Raw genomic sequence first — 18,551 nt, 5'->3', positions numbered from 1 at the left:
GAGTGTAGGATTTAGACTTCTTGATCATGAAACTCATCACCTGCTTTGGCATAACTTTCCACAACTATGTGGGCTGCTCATGAATGCTTTGTGCGCACACACACACGCACATGCACACACACACACACACACACACACACACATGCACACATACACACAGAACCTGAGTAAGAGCCTTCTATCAGCAAACGGGTGGAAGTCTTCAGGCAAAGTTCCTTATTTTCATTGTTGAAGGCAGGACTGTCTGAACTAAACAGCTTTGGAATTAAAGGAAAATGCAGAAGAAAACTCTAAACTATAATAGTATTTGATTTCTAAAGGAGAAAATGTGGTAAAATAAAAGAATATTACAGAGTTTTAATCGGTTGAAACTGGTTTATAAGAGGTCTCTTCTGTTTTTGTGTGATACCAAAATATGTTATTTTTTTCTGTAACAACATTTCTCTCCTTTATGAAAATAATTCTTAAAATTATTTAAGCTATGAGGAATACTGTAGAAAGGTGCAGGAAATATAAGATCAAACAAATGGTAGCAAATATGTGTATTGAATTCAAAATCTTTCATTTTGTGCACACTTCTTGTCTTTCAAATATTATCCTCTGATCCTGGTTTTCTAAAAATGTCAACTACAAAATCAACAATTTGTATTTTTTTAAGTTTTAATTAATATAGTGAGTTATTTGAAAACTTACATGTAACACATGAATTTTATTGTCCCTAGAAACAAAAATTACATCCATTTTTTTCACTTAAGGCCAGTGACCACTAATTCTTGAAATATGTACCTATTTTCAAGTATGACCTTTCTTTCCAATATATGCTAAAAGACACTGTTCAAATTTTTTGTCTCCAATATTTTATAATGTCATAAAAATAAAAAGCATCGTGAAGCAGAGTGAAGTGTATTCTCAGAGTTTATTCACGATTTTCCCAATCCATCTGAGTAATGTATTTGAAATAAATTCAACTGCAAAGTTTAAACCAAATTAATGTTATATTAGAGTTCTTCTAGAATATTCAACTTAATTTTATGCAGTCTATTTTTAGCATATTTTAACAATTTGCATATTATTTAACTGAATAATCCATACTCTCTTTTTTTTTTAAGTTTATTTGTTTTAGGGAAAGAGCGAGCAGGGGAGGGACAGAGAGAGGGAGAGAAAGAGAATCCCAAGCAGGTTCCACATTGCCAATGTGCAATGTGGAATGCAGGGTTCGAACTCACAAACCATGAGATCATGACCTGAGCTGAAATCAAGAGTTGACCCTTAACCGACTAAGCTACCCAGGCACCACTGAATAATCCGTACTCTCTTAGAATGCCAAGGAGATACCTTGTTGGACATATGAGAAGATGGAAACTTAGGCTATGTTTTGGGTAGATCATTACAGTTAAGCAGATTTTGTGTAAGTGAAAAATAAAACATAATAAGTCATAATACTTAAGTGAGATCATATTTAAAGATGGTTGAGTAAAACTAAGAACACCAAATGACAATTTAATCCATAATTTTCTAATTGATATTATCTTAAAGTCCCTCATGATACATATGAAAACCCAGATGATGCAGTAGGCACATTTGCAAGGCTGGCAAGATTTTCCTGGTAGGATTTGTGCTATCAGCAAAGACACTGTCGACTTTAGATGGTCTAGTGTCCTTAAGACCTTAAGACTTCGCAGTGACTATTGATGGTGTGCAGCAGCATTCATTAGAGCACACTGTAGCTGAGGCTGGGGGGCTTTTCTGCAAGACCTCCATCATTTTTTTCCTACATTATTTTTTTTCTGTCTCTATTTTTAAGGTGGTTTCTATTGACTTGGAGAAGAGTGATATAAACACAAAGAAGGTACATGACATCAGGGCCCTAAATCTAATAAAAGTAGTTCACATAAACTCATATCACCAGAATGGAATTTCAAAACCCTATAGGCTTGTAGAATTAGATTTTGATTAAGCCAAAGTCTTTCCTACTTTGTGTTGATTAGGGTTCACTTGGCAGAGAGACAGTGAAGGCATCATTTAGGCACATTGCTACTAGGGAATCACTACTCAAAGCACCACTCAGAGGACAAGGAATGAGGGGGATATACACCCACATCCACACATCCACACCTATCCACTTAGATCACACTCATTACATACATTGTATCTGTATTTACTTCTCTATCAACATGAGGCAGTATAGGGAAAACAAGAGGAACATAATTCCTGTAAAGCCTCTGATCTGTGGCAAGTGTTAAAAGTTTCCATAGGCTTAGAGACAAATACCTCCTTCCAGGAAAGAGAACAAACAAGAGATAAGAGCATTAGGGAGTAACAGTTGTTTAAACAAAAACAAAAGAAAGAGTTTAAACAGAAATGACTATTTTAAGCCTGCCTGCCTTCCTGTTTTTCAGACACCCTAAAAAAATCTGGACTGTGAAGAAGGGCATCCTGATTGCCTCGTGGCCATTAGAGTAATGTGTATAAGCTAATGATCGTGGGACTGAAGGACACTTCCCTACTCCAAGGCTTTCAAACCTTGGAAAAGTGCCTTTATAAGCTGTGCACACTACCCTTTTGAGAGCGACATTCCTCTTTCTTGTTGGTTCCCTTGTATACAAGCTTTCTCTAATAAACTCTACCTATTTTTTTCTCTCCCTTTCAGTGTTCATTTCTATGACACTGAGACTCAACAACCAGGTTTTAGGGGTCCAGTAATAAACAAATATTGAAAACCTGAAGTGTTCTTTTAAAATGTTTATTTATTTATTTTGAGAGAGAGCAAGAGAGGGGCAGAGCGAGATAGAGAGAGAGAATGCCAAGCAGGCTCTGTGCTTGGTATGGAGCCTGATGTGGGGCTCGACATCCGTGAGATGTGAGATTGTGACCTGAGCTGATATCAAGAGTCAAACGCTTAACTGAGTGAGCCACTCAGGTGTCTCGAAAACCTGAAATGTGTTAAGTCAACCTCCAACAATGGGTTTCATTCTACTTTTTTCCACTTTTTTTTAAATCTATGTTGATGCTTTATTTGAAACAGTTCTTATGAGTTTGAAGGTTCTTTCCTGCATCAAATGAAATGAGACTCAAAGCAGGGAGAAAAAAAGCAAAAGGTACTTGTCAGTTTGAAAGTCACAGTTTATCTTTCTATAATTAGACTAGGAGAAAAAAAATGAAGAACTCACTGGTAGCAGGAAGAAGCAAGAGTCTTCTAGGATCTGGCATTTGATGATATAGATATTCAGTTACTGTGCATTCCCATTGTTTTTCCATGGCGGAACACATGGCAGAGACTTGGGAACACGCATGCCTGAAGACAGGTTATTCTTATGTTCCGTAACTATGTTGCTTGCAGGGCCATTGTTGCCACGGTAGTTGGTTGTGCCCCAGGCAAATGGGGTGCTTGTGCTTGCTGGTCTGTTCCCACAGATCTTTATCCCAGTCTTCATCACAAGGAGGGTACTGCCAGGTGCTCTCAGCCAGAGTCTCTTGACATTATATTTAGTGAAAAAATGAAGAATGAACATTTAATGTGGAATGAAGTCACATCTTTATAGCATGGAAAGAGGTAAGAATAAAGTCTTTGGAATAGAGGGATGGGATATCTTTTTATTTCAAAATTCCTGTAATAGACTTGCATTACCACTAATGGGGAAAAAGTAATAAAAGTGGGGGAAGGCTTAGCATAGTAGGTTCATATGTTCCGCACTTCACCTTTAGGAATAAAACAAGTCCAATTACACAATATTATATATTTTGATAGAAGTCCCAATTAATTGAATAATCTAAATAGGCATGTTTCCAAAATTTTAGACAGTGGTGTGTCTAAGTGGAATGAAAATATTATTGAACTAAGGGTCACAATTTTCATATGGCAAACATGCTTCAAGAACATGTCAACAAAATGCAAAGACACTTATTATTACATCTATAATGGCCATGATTATCCTATAGCAGACATTCAGAAATCTTTTCTGGAATGTGTATTGGAAAAAGTTAGTTCTATTTTCTCTCTTGAATTAGAACATCTCTTAAGTTCCTTAATATCCAAGACCTCATAAAAGAACAAACCCTCCAATAAGTTATTCAAATTGTAAGTTGTTGCACACATGGGAAGTAGCATTACTCTTCTGACCTTAAAATATTCTTGCTGATCAAACCCAAGGGTTTTACTACATTTTCAGGGAACACCACTTCTTCATCCTGCTTCGGATCTGCTGGGTCTTTACACTGTAGATGATTGGATTCATCAGGGGTGGAAAGAGAATATAGATATTGCCCATGAGGACATGGACCGAAGGGGAGAGATGCTTTCCAAAGCGGTGCACCATGGTGAGGCCAATGATGGGGATGTAAAAGACCAGCACAGCACAGATGTGGGACACACAGGTCTGCAAGGACTTGAGCCTCTCCTTGTGGGATGCAATTGCCAGCACTGTGTGCAAGATGAAAACGTAGGAGATGAGAATAAGCACAGCGTCTAACAGCAAGGTACAGATCACCAGAGCCAAGGCATAAAGGCTGTTGAAGCGGATGTCAGAGCAGGCGAGCCGGAGCAGGTCCTGGTGCAGGCAGAAAGAGTGGGAGAGGATGTGAGGGCGGCAGTAATGGAAGAACTTCAGGCGAATGATGACAGGGAGAATGGACAAAGCTGCCCTCATCAAAATGGCCACCATGAAATGAATGACTCTATTGTTAGTCAGGAGGGATGTGTATCTCAGAGGATTGCAGATTGCAGTAAAGCGATCAAAGGCCATGGCAAGAAGGACCCCAGACTCTATGAAGGACAGACCATGGATAAAGTAAGTTTGGGCAATGCAAGCATCTCGACTAATTTCTTGGTTAAGTCCCCACAGGACCCCCAGCACCGTGTGCACTGTGGACAGCCCCATGCACAGGTCAGTGAGAGCCAGCATGGCCAGGAAGTAGAACATGGGCTGGTGCAGGCTGGGCTCTGTCCGGATCACATGCAGCACCATGCAGTTTCCCAGGAAAACCGTGGCATAGATGGAGGAGAAGGGAATGGAAAACCAGGGATAGTAGTGGTCCAGGCCAGGGAACCCTGTGAGAATGAATATTGAGGTATTGATAATGGAAGCAGAAGAAGCAGGCATGATTATTTGAAGGTAATGTTCAAGATGAGATCAATATTTACTGACAGTTTTGTCAAAGTGTCTGCTGTGTGGGAGCAGTTGAGTCTAACACAGGTCCTCACACTGTAGCACAGGTCAAGCTAACGTAGACGCCAGGGAAGCCCCCTCTCCAGGAGGAGCTACAGCACAGGACGGTCTCACAGGGAAGCTCCTTGGTATCAGGTCTCAGGTTATGGGAGCAAATCAATGTCCTGACCGTTGTGGGCAAATCAGATCATGCCCTTCATTTGCTTTTAGTCCCTCTGAGCTGCTTGCAGGACACACAGCAGGTGACAGTGGCAAAGCAATTGAGAGCATAGGGCTGCTCCTGCTCTGCTGTCCCGAGGAAGCCTCTGCACACTGTCCTGTGGCCAGTGCTTGTGGCACAAGGAGTCAGAAAGCTCCGGTTTATGAGGAAGGAATGAGAGGATTGTGTGGACCAGGTGGACCCAGGCTCCTGGGAGGCACTCTTCCCTCTTGGTGGCTGATGCAAGTGGAAGATTCCACCTGGTCACTGCAGGTTAGCAGTTCCTTGGAATTGAGAGGAAAGGACAACTGGTAGTGTTTCCCGGAGTCCACAGATCTTTTCTATCTTGGAGGGAAGGGGACTCAGTGTGTCAACTGAAAATCTCATACCCACTTAGAAGGAGGCAAGAAGTAAACACCCAAGGGGAAAAGATCATATCACAATTATGAGGAATTTTTAGTCTCAGTTTCAGTCTGAAATCAACTAAAATATTTCCATAAGGCTTACATTTGACTTATTCATTGTTTTTCCCTAAATGTCACTTTCACTGTTCACTAAATTTCTCGGTACACATGTCTCCCTTTCTGAGCCCCTGAGCTACTTTTTGACAGGTATAATATAAAGAACCATATATAAATATGTTAGGGAAAAGTGCTTCAAAAATGACACAAAACATATTGCTAAAATATTTCCTTATGTGTCAGTAATATAAGGTTAATTGTGCACTCATGTGTGAAATACTTGAAATATTTTCTCCTCCTCATATTTGTATCATTCACTGGTGCTGTATGTAAAATTATAGGTAACTACTTCATTCAAATTTGATTTTTTCTTTTGAGATATTTTCAATTTTTTTCCTTGGGGAAAAGTTTTGAGTAGAGCATAAAGAGCATTTTTGCAAATGATTTAATGATAAATTTTCTACCCAAAGTCCGTTGTTTTCTACAATGAAGGTCATTCTTCTACATAACCATAATATAATCATCATCATGAAATTATGGCAATGCTGCCATATTGCTGTCATCAAATTATCAGACCCCAGATAAACTTTCTCAAATTGTACCATCAATGTAATTGATAGTAAAATAAAATGCAGTTCAGAATCATGTGTGTATTAGTATTCTTATATTTTTACTTTTATTCCCTGTGAAATTTCTTTAGATTTTCCTTGATTTGCATAACTCTTAAACTTTTGAAAGTTACAAGTCATTATAGAATGCTTCTCATCTGAGTGTGTTTGATTCATACTCATGGTTAGATTCAAATTATATAAGAATGTAATGAACATGAGGTTTTATTCTTCTCATGCATATGTTCAGGCTGTGTGTGGTTTGAATTTGTCCAAACACTGATGATGATCAATTATTTTTTAAAGTAGTGTCTTCCAGGATTCATTACTATAAATTAATATATATTTCCTTTCCCCTTTGTTTTTTAAGTTTATTTATTTATTTTGAAAGAGAAAGAGGGGGAGAGATAGGAAGAGAGAGAGAGAGAGAGCAGGTGAGAGCACAAGCAGAGGAGGGACAGAGAAAGGGCCAGAGAGAGCCTCAAGCAGGCTCTGCACTGTCAGTGTAGAGCCTGACCCAGGGCTTGAACTCACAAACCTTGAAAAGAAGAGCTGAAAAGAAGAGCTAGGCACTTAACTGACTGAGCCACCCAGGTGCTCCATTCCATTCACTTTTAATAAGTATTTTGTAGGAGAGTATTTGAGACTATATAAATATCTTATAGTCATTGTTTTATATTTTATTCAATAGGTAATTATCAGCCACTATAATTTTTTAGTATTCAATTTATATTCCAGATTTAGTCAGTGAAAGCACCATAATTTGGCTTTTGTATCTTTTTTATACATATTTTAGCACTTCTTAATTTTTGGTACAATTATGTTTGGTACATTTGGTATATTCAGTGTACTTTCACTACCATGGCCCTATAAACATCCATTTCCACAGAAAGCTAAATCCTCTTTTCTTTCTCTTTTGTTTTTTAATGTTTATTTTTGAGAGATAGAGTGCGAGTGGGGGACAGGCAGAGAGAGAGAGAGAGGGAGACACAGAATCCAAAGCAGGCTCTAGGTTCCTAGCTGTCAGCACAGAGCCCGATGCAGGGCTCAAACCCACGGATGGCAAGATCGTAACCTGAGCCAAAGTCAGAAGCTTAACCAACTGAGCCACCCAGGTGCTCATGCCCATTTTTTTTCTTTCTTTCTTTTTTTTAACGTGTATTTGAGAGAGAGAGAGAGAGAGAGAGAGAGCAGGCAGGGGAGTGGAAGAGAGAGAGTAAGAGAAAGAAAATCCCAAGCAGGCTCTGCACTGTCAGCACAGAGCCCGATGTGGGCCTTGATCTCACCAACCATGAGATCATGAGTGGAGTCAAAATTAAGAGATGGATGCTTAACTGACTGAATCATCCAGGCACCCCCAGATCCCCTTTTCATACAGATTAGTACCTAGAAGTTTAAGAATTGCATGCTAGATGGGTCATATCTATTTTCTTTTTTTAAATGTTTATTTATTTTTGAGAGACAGAGAGAGATAGAGCATGAATGGGGGAGGAGCAGATAGAGAGAGAGACAGAGTCCGAAGCAGGCTCCAGGCTGTAAGCTGTCGGCACAGAGCCTGACGTGGGGCTCAAACTCACAAACTGTGAGATCATGACCTGAGCTGAAGTCAGACACTTACCCAACGGAGCCACCCAGTCTCCCCAAATGGGTCATATCTATTGAGGAATCACTGTTTCCAGGCTCTCTCAGAGAATTGAGTTGGGTTTTGCATATATATGTATTTCTCTCTATATATATATTGAAATCCTTAATGCACACTTACAAGTTAATTCTTTTTTCATGGTTATAAAGTTGCCACAAACACTGAATTAATGAGTACTGAAGTATTGCTGCCAAGAAAAATAAAAGGTAAAGAAAAAGGTAACCCTTAGTCACAATGTTTTTTGAGTATAACAGCGTTTTGCATTTAATAGATTTAACAGAAACACTGTGGTATTATATAGGTTCACTTATTCTGTTCTCTTTTAAAAATTGTTCCCTTACCAGTGTCTCTGTGAAACAAGCCAGTCTCAACAGTGTTGAAAACCTGTTCAGGCACAAAACCCTTTACCTGCAGAACATTTATGAGATGTTTTAACTTTCTTCTACAGTTTCCTGAACTATTGTCTCTGCCCTGCCTGAAGTTGCACATTCTTCATGCCATGTTGCCATTTAAGCACACAAGCCAGCCAGCGCTAGCTGAGTGGGGTTAACATTTTCCTAAACCTAAATTTCTAAATCTCACAATGATCTCCGCTATGCAGTTTTTGTCGGCTGTCATCTCCTGAATCCACAAATGTGGCTGCTTTTTCATTGTTTCCCCTGTTTCACCATGCATTACACACATTACTTTAGCCCTTTCTCGATAATACAGACACACCAGGGAATTTCTTTTCTTTTTTCTGGAAGTGCCATATTGTTGATTCATCAACATTGAACTCACGTACAACAGCATCTCAAATCATGTCTGAAGGAAGCTTATGTCGCACATGTATTTTCTCTGCAAGATAGGTACATCACAGCCTTGCACTTAGGAACACAAGACCTTACTTCAGTACTACGCTTGGAGGCCATTTCAAAAAGTGAAATTGGCACCCAAAGCAACAAAAATGTTTAAAACACGGCACTAAATACCCCAGGAAAAGGACAGTTTTTTACAATATAAAATCTGAAACAAAAAGGAAGCATACCCTTCAGTTTTCAGTTTGTTTTGTTTTCATTGTTGTTGCTGTAAAAATGGGAGTGATAACTTCCAAAGCCTTTACATGTCAGAAAAGAAAGCAGAAGTCTAACAATCTAACTTTGAAGTAAAAAAAAAATTAATGCCATTATAATTGCATCCCCCACATCAAATATTTGGCATTAAATCTGAAAAAAAATCACTCAAAATGTTAGAATTAAAACTTCATAATAGTAATGGGAAAAATAAAAAACATACACAAATTTAAATATATTTCATTTTCATGGATTGGAAGACATGACAAATTTCTCCAGTTTTATGTTTGGTTCAACATAATCTCAATCAATATCTCGGAGAGTTTTATGCACGTATTTACAAGTGTATTGCAATATTTGTATGTATAGGTAAAGGAATTATATAGTAGCCGGAACAAATTTGGAGGACTTTGCTGGATTTTAAGACTTTTAAAAGCCATAATAATCACAGTAGTGTGGTGTTTAAAAGGATAAACACATAGATTAATACCGGAATAGAGAGGTCAGATAGACCACATATTCAAGTGACTTTTGGCAAAAGTTCAAAGATAAACCAATCAAGAAAGGATAATCTTTTCCAAAGTGGAAGTACTGAAAGATAAAAATAAACTTGACACCATGTATAAAAATTAACTTAAAATGGATTATAGAACCAAAGGTTAAATGTAAAACTTCTAGGAGAAAACATGAGAAAAATCTCATGACCTGGATTTGACGTTTTGTAGATATAATAACAAGAGCATATTCCTTAAAGAAAAAAAAAAAACATATAAATTGGAGTCTGTCAACACTAAAAAAAAAAAAAAAAATTCTGCTACTCTTGCAAAACTTTGTTTTGCAAAAGTCACTGTTAAGAGAAATAAAGGACAATTAACAACCTGAAAATAACTAGTTGCAAATCATGTATCTGTGAAGGATTTTGTAATTTAAATGTGTAGAGAACTCTCCAAACTCAATAAGAAGAGCAGAACTTGATCACAAAGGGAAAATTATTTGAAGAAGCACTTCACCAAGAAGTATATACAACAAATAATCATGAGAAAAGATGCAAAAAAAATATGATAAAGGAGGTGCGAATTTAAACCAAAATGATACATCACTACACATCTACTAATATAGCAAAACAAAAGAAAACAAATAAAAATCGTACAAAGTATTGGCCTAGATATAGAGGAACTATACTTCTCATACACTGCTGGTCCGAAAGTCAAATGGTACAGTTGCCTGGAAGACACACTGACAAATATTGTCAAGAGTTAAACAAATATGTACCATATGATTTAACTATTCTCTTCCAAGTTATTACCTGACAGAAAGTATTGGTTTGGTACTCTACAGTTTAAAATATCATTTATGTTATATAAAAAATAAGATGTAAAAACATTGTGAAGGTCAGAAAAAGGAGAAATCTCATACAGAATAATGAAATGCCTAAAAATAAAGAAAAATATAATGAAGTATGACTAAAAGGGTAAATGATTTAGAGAGGGGTTAAACAATTTACAATGTGCAAAAAAAGTTCTGATTCCCCTTAGTTTGTTAGGTTTCTCTTGGCTAAATTGTAATGTTCCCGCAAAGTCAGATTACTTTACTCAGTCTACTTCCTCTGGGATCTTATGGCCCCTTGGGGGTAGAGAAAGAAATAGTTGTGGTAACCAAGAGAAAAATTTAGCAATGCATTTCACATTTTACTGAGGATAATGACAACCATGGTAACAGTACACACAGGTCACATGTTATCTTCCTTCAGGAATAAACAGAGAGTCCCACAAGTCCAGCCCAAATCCAAACCCCATGGACCCAGAAACATCATTGCTTCTGCATAAAACCCCCTAGTCTCTTGACACACCTAGTCACTAGTCCTGGAAAAGCTATGACTAGACAATGGATTTTTGCCTTATAGAATACAGAAATAGGTCTCTATTTTTCTGAGTTTACGACACTTAAGGAAATTGTATTATATTTTATTTTATTTTCTTCTCAAAAGCAGACAAACATTACTAGAAGTTAGGAGATCATAAACTAATCTAATTGTAACATCTCTGTAGAAATATTTTCAATCGTCTACTAATGTCTCCTATCTCTATCTTTAATGTTAATAGTTCCAGATTTATTCTCACTGGTTTTCCTGGCCTGGAAGTTCACTATCTCTGGATCTCCATCCCTTTCTCCTCCATCTATGCCACGGTTTTCCTGGGAAACTGCATGGTGCTGCATGTGATCCGGACAGAGCCCAGCCTGCACCAGCCCATGTTCTACTTCCTGGCCATGCTGGCCCTCACTGATCTGTGCATGGGGCTGTCTACCATGTACACGGTGCTGGGGATCCTGTGGGGATTCGTTCGTGAGATCAGCCTAGATTCCTGCATTGCCCAGTCCTACTTCATCCATGGTTTGTCCTTCATGGAATCCTCTGTCCTCCTTGCTATGGCTTTTGACCGTTACATTGCCATTTGCAACCCACTACGCTATTCTTCCATCCTAACTAATGACAAAATCATGAAAATTGGGGTGACAATCTTATGTAGGAGTTCTTTACTCATACCTCCAGTCATCATTCGCCTAAAGTTCTTAAATTATTGCCGCCCCCACATCCTTTCTCACTCTTTCTGCCTGCACCAAGACTTAATTAGAATGGCCTGTTCAGACATCCGTTTCAACAGCATTTATGGTCTTGCCCTGGTAATTAGCAACCTGTTGTTGGATGCAGTGCTCATACTTATCTCCTATATTATGATCTTGCATGCAGTCTTAGCTATTGCATCACGGGAAGAGAGAATCAAGTCCTTGCAGACCTGTGTATCTCACATCTGTGCTGTTTCTGTTTTCTACATCCCAATCATTGGTCTGACTATGGTGCATCGCTTTGGGAAACACCTCTCACCATGGGTACATGTCCTCCTGGGCAACACCTATATCCTTTTCCCACCCTTGATGAACCCCATTATTTACAGTATCAAGACCCAACAAATACGAAGAAGAGTCCAGAGATTGTTTAATTTCAAAAAATTTTAAGTCTTGAGATCAAATGCGAATTTATTTAAAAGTCGACAAGTGGAGATCAAAAGGGGAAGGGTGAGTAAATAATTATAAATATATTTAATGACTTCTATTTGTATGTTTTCTATGTTACTCCCTCTCCATTTTCCCCACAACCATCGTAAGTCAGTGAAACTGATATGGGTTATATTGTGATCAGTTTTATAAATTGGAAAGTATATATAAATGGGCTGAGAATCATATTAATGAATAAGGCAGATTCACTATTAAAATGTATATCTCACTATATCCAATTGAGTGAAGATGGTTTGGCATCCACTCATTACAGAAAACATAAATTTTACTTAAGTAGTTTAATTACTAAAAGATCAACAATGATCTTAGTCCACTTCCACTACTCTAGGCAACATTCTTGTTTATTATTTAGACATTCTACCTGCTATACAGTTTAGCCACTGTACAATATATGGTCATGTAATTGGATCATGTAGAAAAGTAGTGAGGCAAACAGCAAAAAAACTAATCTTGGTGCCAGGTTATCTGCCAGCCAAACAGTCTTTCCCTACTCCCTTCCTACAATCAGTAACTGAACTAGGGATACTGACAAATAGTAAATACCAGGGTAGAAATAGACTTTTGTGATTAGTTTCTTTAATCATATAATATAAAACAAGTACCATTTGAAAATCATTTGAAAATGATTCCTATGAGTCCATATCTCATTTAAATTTCCTGTACTAGTTAAAAAAAAAAAGAGAAGGAAAGCATACAGTGTCACTATGGCCAAGTGATATAAATATGTTTCTAAGGTATCTCACCATCAAGAACCTATGGTAGACACTATTTTTGTTACATATATGAATAGTTTAAAACATATAAAAGTTAAATGATATGGAAGTAGTAGGTGATGGGATTTGCATATATTCTCTTGTTTTAGTTCAAAACACATGACATTTTTATTCTTATATTCTTTCTGTACTTTTTAATATGAAGTTTACTAAATGGTTATGCAGCCAACATAAAAATATTTATCTCATAATAAAAGTAGAAAGATCACCAAAGTAAATCATGGATGGTAAATAAAGTGTACATATTTGGACTGTTGGTATGTGTACATTTCCCCAAAATATTGTTGCTACCATTGTGTTTATACAATCTACTTAATATATGTAAGGTAAGTTTTTTTGAGGTATACTTACAAACAGTAATTCGCTGTTTTGATGTGCATGTGCAGTTTGAGGAGTTCTGAAAAACACTTCTAGTCATGTAACCACCACAATCAAGATGTGGAATATTACTGTCACTCACAAAAATTCCCTTTAATCTCTTTGTGTTCACTCTTTACCCACAACCCCAGGTTCTGGAAATCACTAAGTTGATCTGTCATTCAGTTTGTCTTTAAGAGAAGATCATGTAAATTAATGATAAACAATGTAATCTTTATGTCTGGATTCTTTCACTTGCAAAAATCCTCTTGAGATTCCCTCTTGTTATCTGTATGCACAGTTTACTTTTATTGTTGATTCTTACTCCATTTTATCACAGATAATAAGCTGTTTATTCATTTATTTGCAGATGGACATTTTAGTGTTTTACAGATTTGATTTTGAATAAAGCTACTATGAACATGTATTTTCCCAAAGTTAGACTTTATTTTTGATGCTTGCATCTTTACGTTGAATAATACAACACTCATCACAGTAATAATCGTTATCATAATCACCATAAAAATAATATTTAGTTTATATTTACCAGATGCCTATTTTATGCTGGGCACCATGGACACACTGCCTTCATAGTCATTCTCATTATTGATCTTCAGAGTCAATCTACAGGGTAGACCATAATTATTCAATTTTGCAGATAAGCAACTTAAATAAAGGCATTTTAATTTACTAGGAGATAACAGTAGGGAGAAATAGTTTCACACCACTTTTACCTCTATTATTTCAATTTCATTTGACATCACACTTATTTTTTTACTTGTTTTATTTTTTATTTTTTTTTAATTTACATCCAAATTAGTTAGCATATAGTGCAATGATGATTTCAGGAGTAGATTCCTTAGTGACCCTTACCCATTTAGCCCATCCTCCCTCCCCCAACTCCTCCTATAACCCTCAGTTTATTCTCCATATTTATGAGTCTCTTCTGTTTTGTCCCCCTCCCTGTTTTTAATATTATTTTTGTTTCCCTTCCCTTATGTTCATCTATTTTGTCTCTTAAAGTACTCATATGAGTGAAATCATAAGATTTTTGTCTTTCTCTGACTAATTTCACTTAGCATAATACTCTTCAGTTCCATCCACATAGTTGCAAATGGCAAGATTTCATTCTTTTTGACTGCCGAGGAATACTCCAATGTGTATATATATATATATATATATATATATATATATATCCATTCATCCATCAATGGACATTTGGGCCCTTTACATACTTTGGCTATTGTTAATAGTGCTGCTATAAACATGGGGGTGCATGTGTCCCTTCGAAACAGCCCACCTGTATCCCGTGGATAAATGCCTAGTAGTGCAATTGCTGGGTCATAGGGTAGTTCTATTTTTAGGTTTTTGAGCAACCTTCAAAACCTTGAAGGTTTTGAGGAACTTTCATACTGTTTTCCAGAGAGGCTGCACCAGCTTTCATTCCCACCAACAATGCAAAAGAGATCCTCTTTCTCTGCATCTTCACCAACATCTGTTTTTGCCTGACTTGTTAATGTGAGCCATTCTGACAGATGTAAGGTGATATCTCATTGTGGTTTTGACTTGTATTTCCCTGATGATGAGTGATGTTGAGCATTTTTTCATGTGTCGGTTGGCCATCTGGATGTCTTCCTTAGAGAAATGTCTATTCATGTCTTTTGCCCATTTCTTCACTGGATTATTTGTTTCTTGGGTGTTGAGTTTGGTAAATTCTTTGTAAAATTTGGATACTAACCCTTTATCTGATATGTCACTTGCAAACATCTTCTCCCATTCTGTCAGTTGTCTTTTAGTTTTGCTGATTGTTTCCTTTGCTGTGCAGAAGCTTTTTATTTTGGTGAGGTCTCACTAGTTCATTTTTGCTTTTGTTTCCCTTGCCTCTGGAGACATGTTGAGTAAGAAGTTTCTATGGCCAAGATCAAAGAGGTTTTTGCCTGCTTTCTCCTTGAGGATTTTGATGGCTTCCTGTCTCACATTTAGGTCTTTCATCCATTTTGAGTTTATTTTTCTGAATGGGGTAAGAAAGTGGTCCAGGTTCATTCATCTGCGTATTGCTGTCCAGTTTCCCCAGCACCACTTCCTAAAGAGAGTGTCTTTACTCCACTGGATATTCTTTCCTGCTTTGTCAAAGATTAGTTGGCCATACGTTTGTGGGTCCATTTCTGGGTTCTCTCTTCTGTTCCATTGATCTGAGTGTCTGCTCTTGTACCAGTACCATACTGTCTTGATGATTACAGCTTGGTAGTATAGCTTGAAGTCTGGAATTGTGGTGTCTCCTGCTTTGGTTTTCTTTTTCAAGATCGCTTTGGCTATTCAAAGTCTTTTCTGTTTCCATACAAATTTTAGTATTATTTGTTCTAGCTCTGTGAAAAATTCTGGTGTTATTTTGATAGGGATAGCATTGAATATGTAGATTGCTTTGGGTAGTATCGACATTTTAACAATATTTGTTCTTCCTATCCAGGAGCATGAAATCTTTTTCCATTTTTTTTTGTGTCTTCTTCAATCTCTTTCACAAGTTTTCTATAGTTTTCAGTATATAGATTTTTCACCTCTTTGGTTAGATTTATTCCTAGGTATTGTATGTTTTTGTGTGCAACTGTAAATGGGATCAATTCCTTAATTTCTCCTTCTTTCATTTCATTGTTGGTGTATAGGAATGCAACTGATTTCTGTGCATTGATTTTATATCCTTCAACTTTGCTGAATTCATGAATCAATTCTAGAAGTTTTTTTGTAGAATCTTTTGGGTTTTCCATATAGAGTATCATGTCATCTGCAAAGACTGAAAGTTTGACCTCCTCCTGGACGATTCGGATGCCTTGCATTTCTTTGTGTTGTCTGATTGCAGAGGCTAAGACTTCCAACACTATGTTTAATAACAGTGGTGAGAGTGGACATCCCTGTCTTGTTCCTGACTTTAGGGGGAAAGCTCTCAGTTTTTCTCCATTGAGGATGATATTATCATTGGGTTGCTCGTATATGGCTTTTATCATCTCGAGGTATGCTCCTTCTATCCCTACTTTTTTGAGGGTTTTTATGAAGAAAGGATGCTGTATTTTGTCAAATGCTTTCTCTGCATCTATTGAGAGGATCATATGGTTCTTGTCCTTTCTTTTATTGATGTGATGAATCACGTTAACTGTTTTGCAGATATTGAACCAGCCCTTCATCCCAGGTGTAAATCCCACTTGGTTGTGGTGAATAATTTTTTTAATGTATTGTTGGAGCCAGTTGGCTAATATCTTGTTAAGGATTTTTGCATCCATGTTCATCAGGGAAATTTGTCTATAGTTCTCCTTTTTAGTGGAGTCTCTGTCTGGTTTTGGAACCCAGGTAATGCTGCCCTCATAAAAAGAGTTTGGAAGTTTTCCTTCCATTTCTATTTTTTGGAACAGTTTCAAGAGAATAGGTGTTAACTCTTCCTTAAATGTTTGGTAGAATTCCCCTGGAAAGCCATCTGGCCCTGGACTCTTATTTTTTTGGCAGATTTTTGATTATTATTTCGATTTCCTTACTGGTTATGGGTCTGTTCAAATTTTCTATTTCTTCCTGTTTCCATTTTGGTAATGTATATGTTTCTAGGAATTTGTCCATTTCTTCCCAATTACCCATTTTGATGGCATATGATTGCTCATAATATTCTCTTATTATTGTTTTTATTTCTGCTGTGTTGGTTGTGATCTCTCGTCTTTCATTCCTGATTTTATTTATTTGGGTCCTTTCCTTTTTCTTCTTGATCAAACTGGCTAGTGGTTTATCAATTCTGTTAATTCTTTCAGAGAACCAGCTTCTGGTTTCATTAATCCGTTCTACTGTTTTTTTGGTTTCAATAGCATTAATTTCTGCTCCAATCTTTATTATTTCCTGTCTTCTGCTGGTTTTGGGTTTTATTTGCCATTTTTTTTCCAGCTCCTTAAGGCATAAGTTTAGGTGGTGTATCTGAGATCTTTCTTCCTTCTTTAGGAAGTCCTGGATTGCTATATACTTTCTTCTCATGACTGCCTTTGCTGTGTCTCAGAGGTTTTAGGTTGTGGTGTTATCATTTTCAGTGACTTCCATATACTTTTTGATTTCCTCTTTAACTGCTTGGTTAGCCCATTCATTCTTTAGTAAGATGTTCTTTAGTCTCCAAGTATTTGTTACCTTTCCAAATTTTTCTTGTGGTTGATTTTGAGTTTCATAGCACTGTGGTCTGAAAATATGCATGGTATGATCTCAATCTTTTTGTACTTACTTAGGGCTGATTTGTGTCCCAGTATATGTTCTATTCTGGAGAATGTTCAATGTGCACTGGAGAAGAATGTATATTCTGCTGCTTTAGGATGAAATGTTCTGAATATACCTGTTAAGTCCATCTGGTCCAGTGTGTCATTCAAAGCCATTGTTTCCTTGTGGTTTTTTTTGTTAGATGATCTGTCCATTGCTGTGAGTGGGGTGTTGAAGTCTCCTACTATTATGGTATTACTATCAATGAGTTTTTTTATGTTTTTGATTAATTGATTTGTATATTTGGGTGCTTCCACCTTTGGCACATAAGTGTTTACAATTGCTAGGTCTTCTTGGTGGATAGACCCCTTGATTATGATATAATGTGCTTCTGCATCTCTTGATACAGTCTTTATTTTAAAGTCTAGATTGTCTGATAGAAGTATGGCTACTCTATCTTTCTTTTGTTGACAATTATCCTGATAGATGGTTCTACATCCCCTTATTTTCAATCTGTAGGTGTCTTTAGGTCTAAAGTGGGTCTCTTGTAAACAGCATATAGATGGGTCTTGTTTTCTTATCTATTCTGTTACCCTATGTCTTTTGATTGGAGCATTGAGACCATTGACATTTAGAGTGAGTACTGAAAGATATGGATTTATTGCCTTTATGATGCTTGTGGGGTTGGAGTTTCTGGTGGTTTTCTCTGGTCCTTTCTAATCTTTGTTGCTCTTGGTCTTTATTTATTCATTTTTTTTTATAATGTCATCTTTCTCCCCTCAGAGAGCCCCCCTTAAAGTTTCTTGCAGGGCTGGTTTAGTGGTCACAAACTCCTTTAATTTTTGTTTGTCTGGGAGACTTTTTATCTCTCTTTCTCTTTTGAATGACAGCCTTGCTGGATAAAGAATTCTTGGCTGCATATTTTTCTGATTCAGCACATTGAATATATCCTGCAACTCCTTCCTGGCCTGCCAAGTTTCTGTGGATAGGTCTGCTGTAAACCTGAT

General features: G+C 37.1%; 2 protein-coding genes across 2 annotated transcripts; one reads left to right on the top strand and one right to left on the bottom strand.

The window, feature by feature from the left end:
- Positions 1–4,157: 4,157 nt before the first annotated feature.
- LOC122482555 (olfactory receptor 51V1-like) lies at positions 4,158–5,099 on the bottom strand. The gene has a single exon (XM_043578864.1). The coding sequence runs from the start codon at positions 5,097–5,099 to the stop codon at positions 4,158–4,160; it is 942 nt and encodes a 313-aa protein (XP_043434799.1).
- A 6,098-nt stretch (positions 5,100–11,197) lies between these two features.
- LOC122482554 (olfactory receptor 51V1-like) lies at positions 11,198–12,142 on the top strand. Its single transcript, XM_043578862.1, has one exon. The coding sequence runs from the start codon at positions 11,198–11,200 to the stop codon at positions 12,140–12,142; it is 945 nt and encodes a 314-aa protein (XP_043434797.1).
- Positions 12,143–18,551: the final 6,409 nt, after the last annotated feature.

Source organism: Prionailurus bengalensis, chromosome D1, assembly GCF_016509475.1.
Source record: "Prionailurus bengalensis isolate Pbe53 chromosome D1, Fcat_Pben_1.1_paternal_pri, whole genome shotgun sequence".
Lineage (NCBI taxonomy): Eukaryota > Metazoa > Chordata > Mammalia > Carnivora > Felidae > Prionailurus > Prionailurus bengalensis.
The sequence above is the reverse complement of the archived record's forward strand: the minus strand, read 5'-3'. Positions and strand labels throughout refer to the sequence as shown.

Excerpts from the sequence above, each read along its gene's own strand:
- LOC122482554 (XM_043578862.1), top strand. The coding sequence starts at position 11,198 with ATGTCTCCTATCTCTATCTTTAATGTTAATAGTTCCAGATTTATTCTC.
- LOC122482555 (XM_043578864.1), bottom strand. The coding sequence starts at position 5,099 with ATGCCTGCTTCTTCTGCTTCCATTATCAATACCTCAATATTCATTCTC.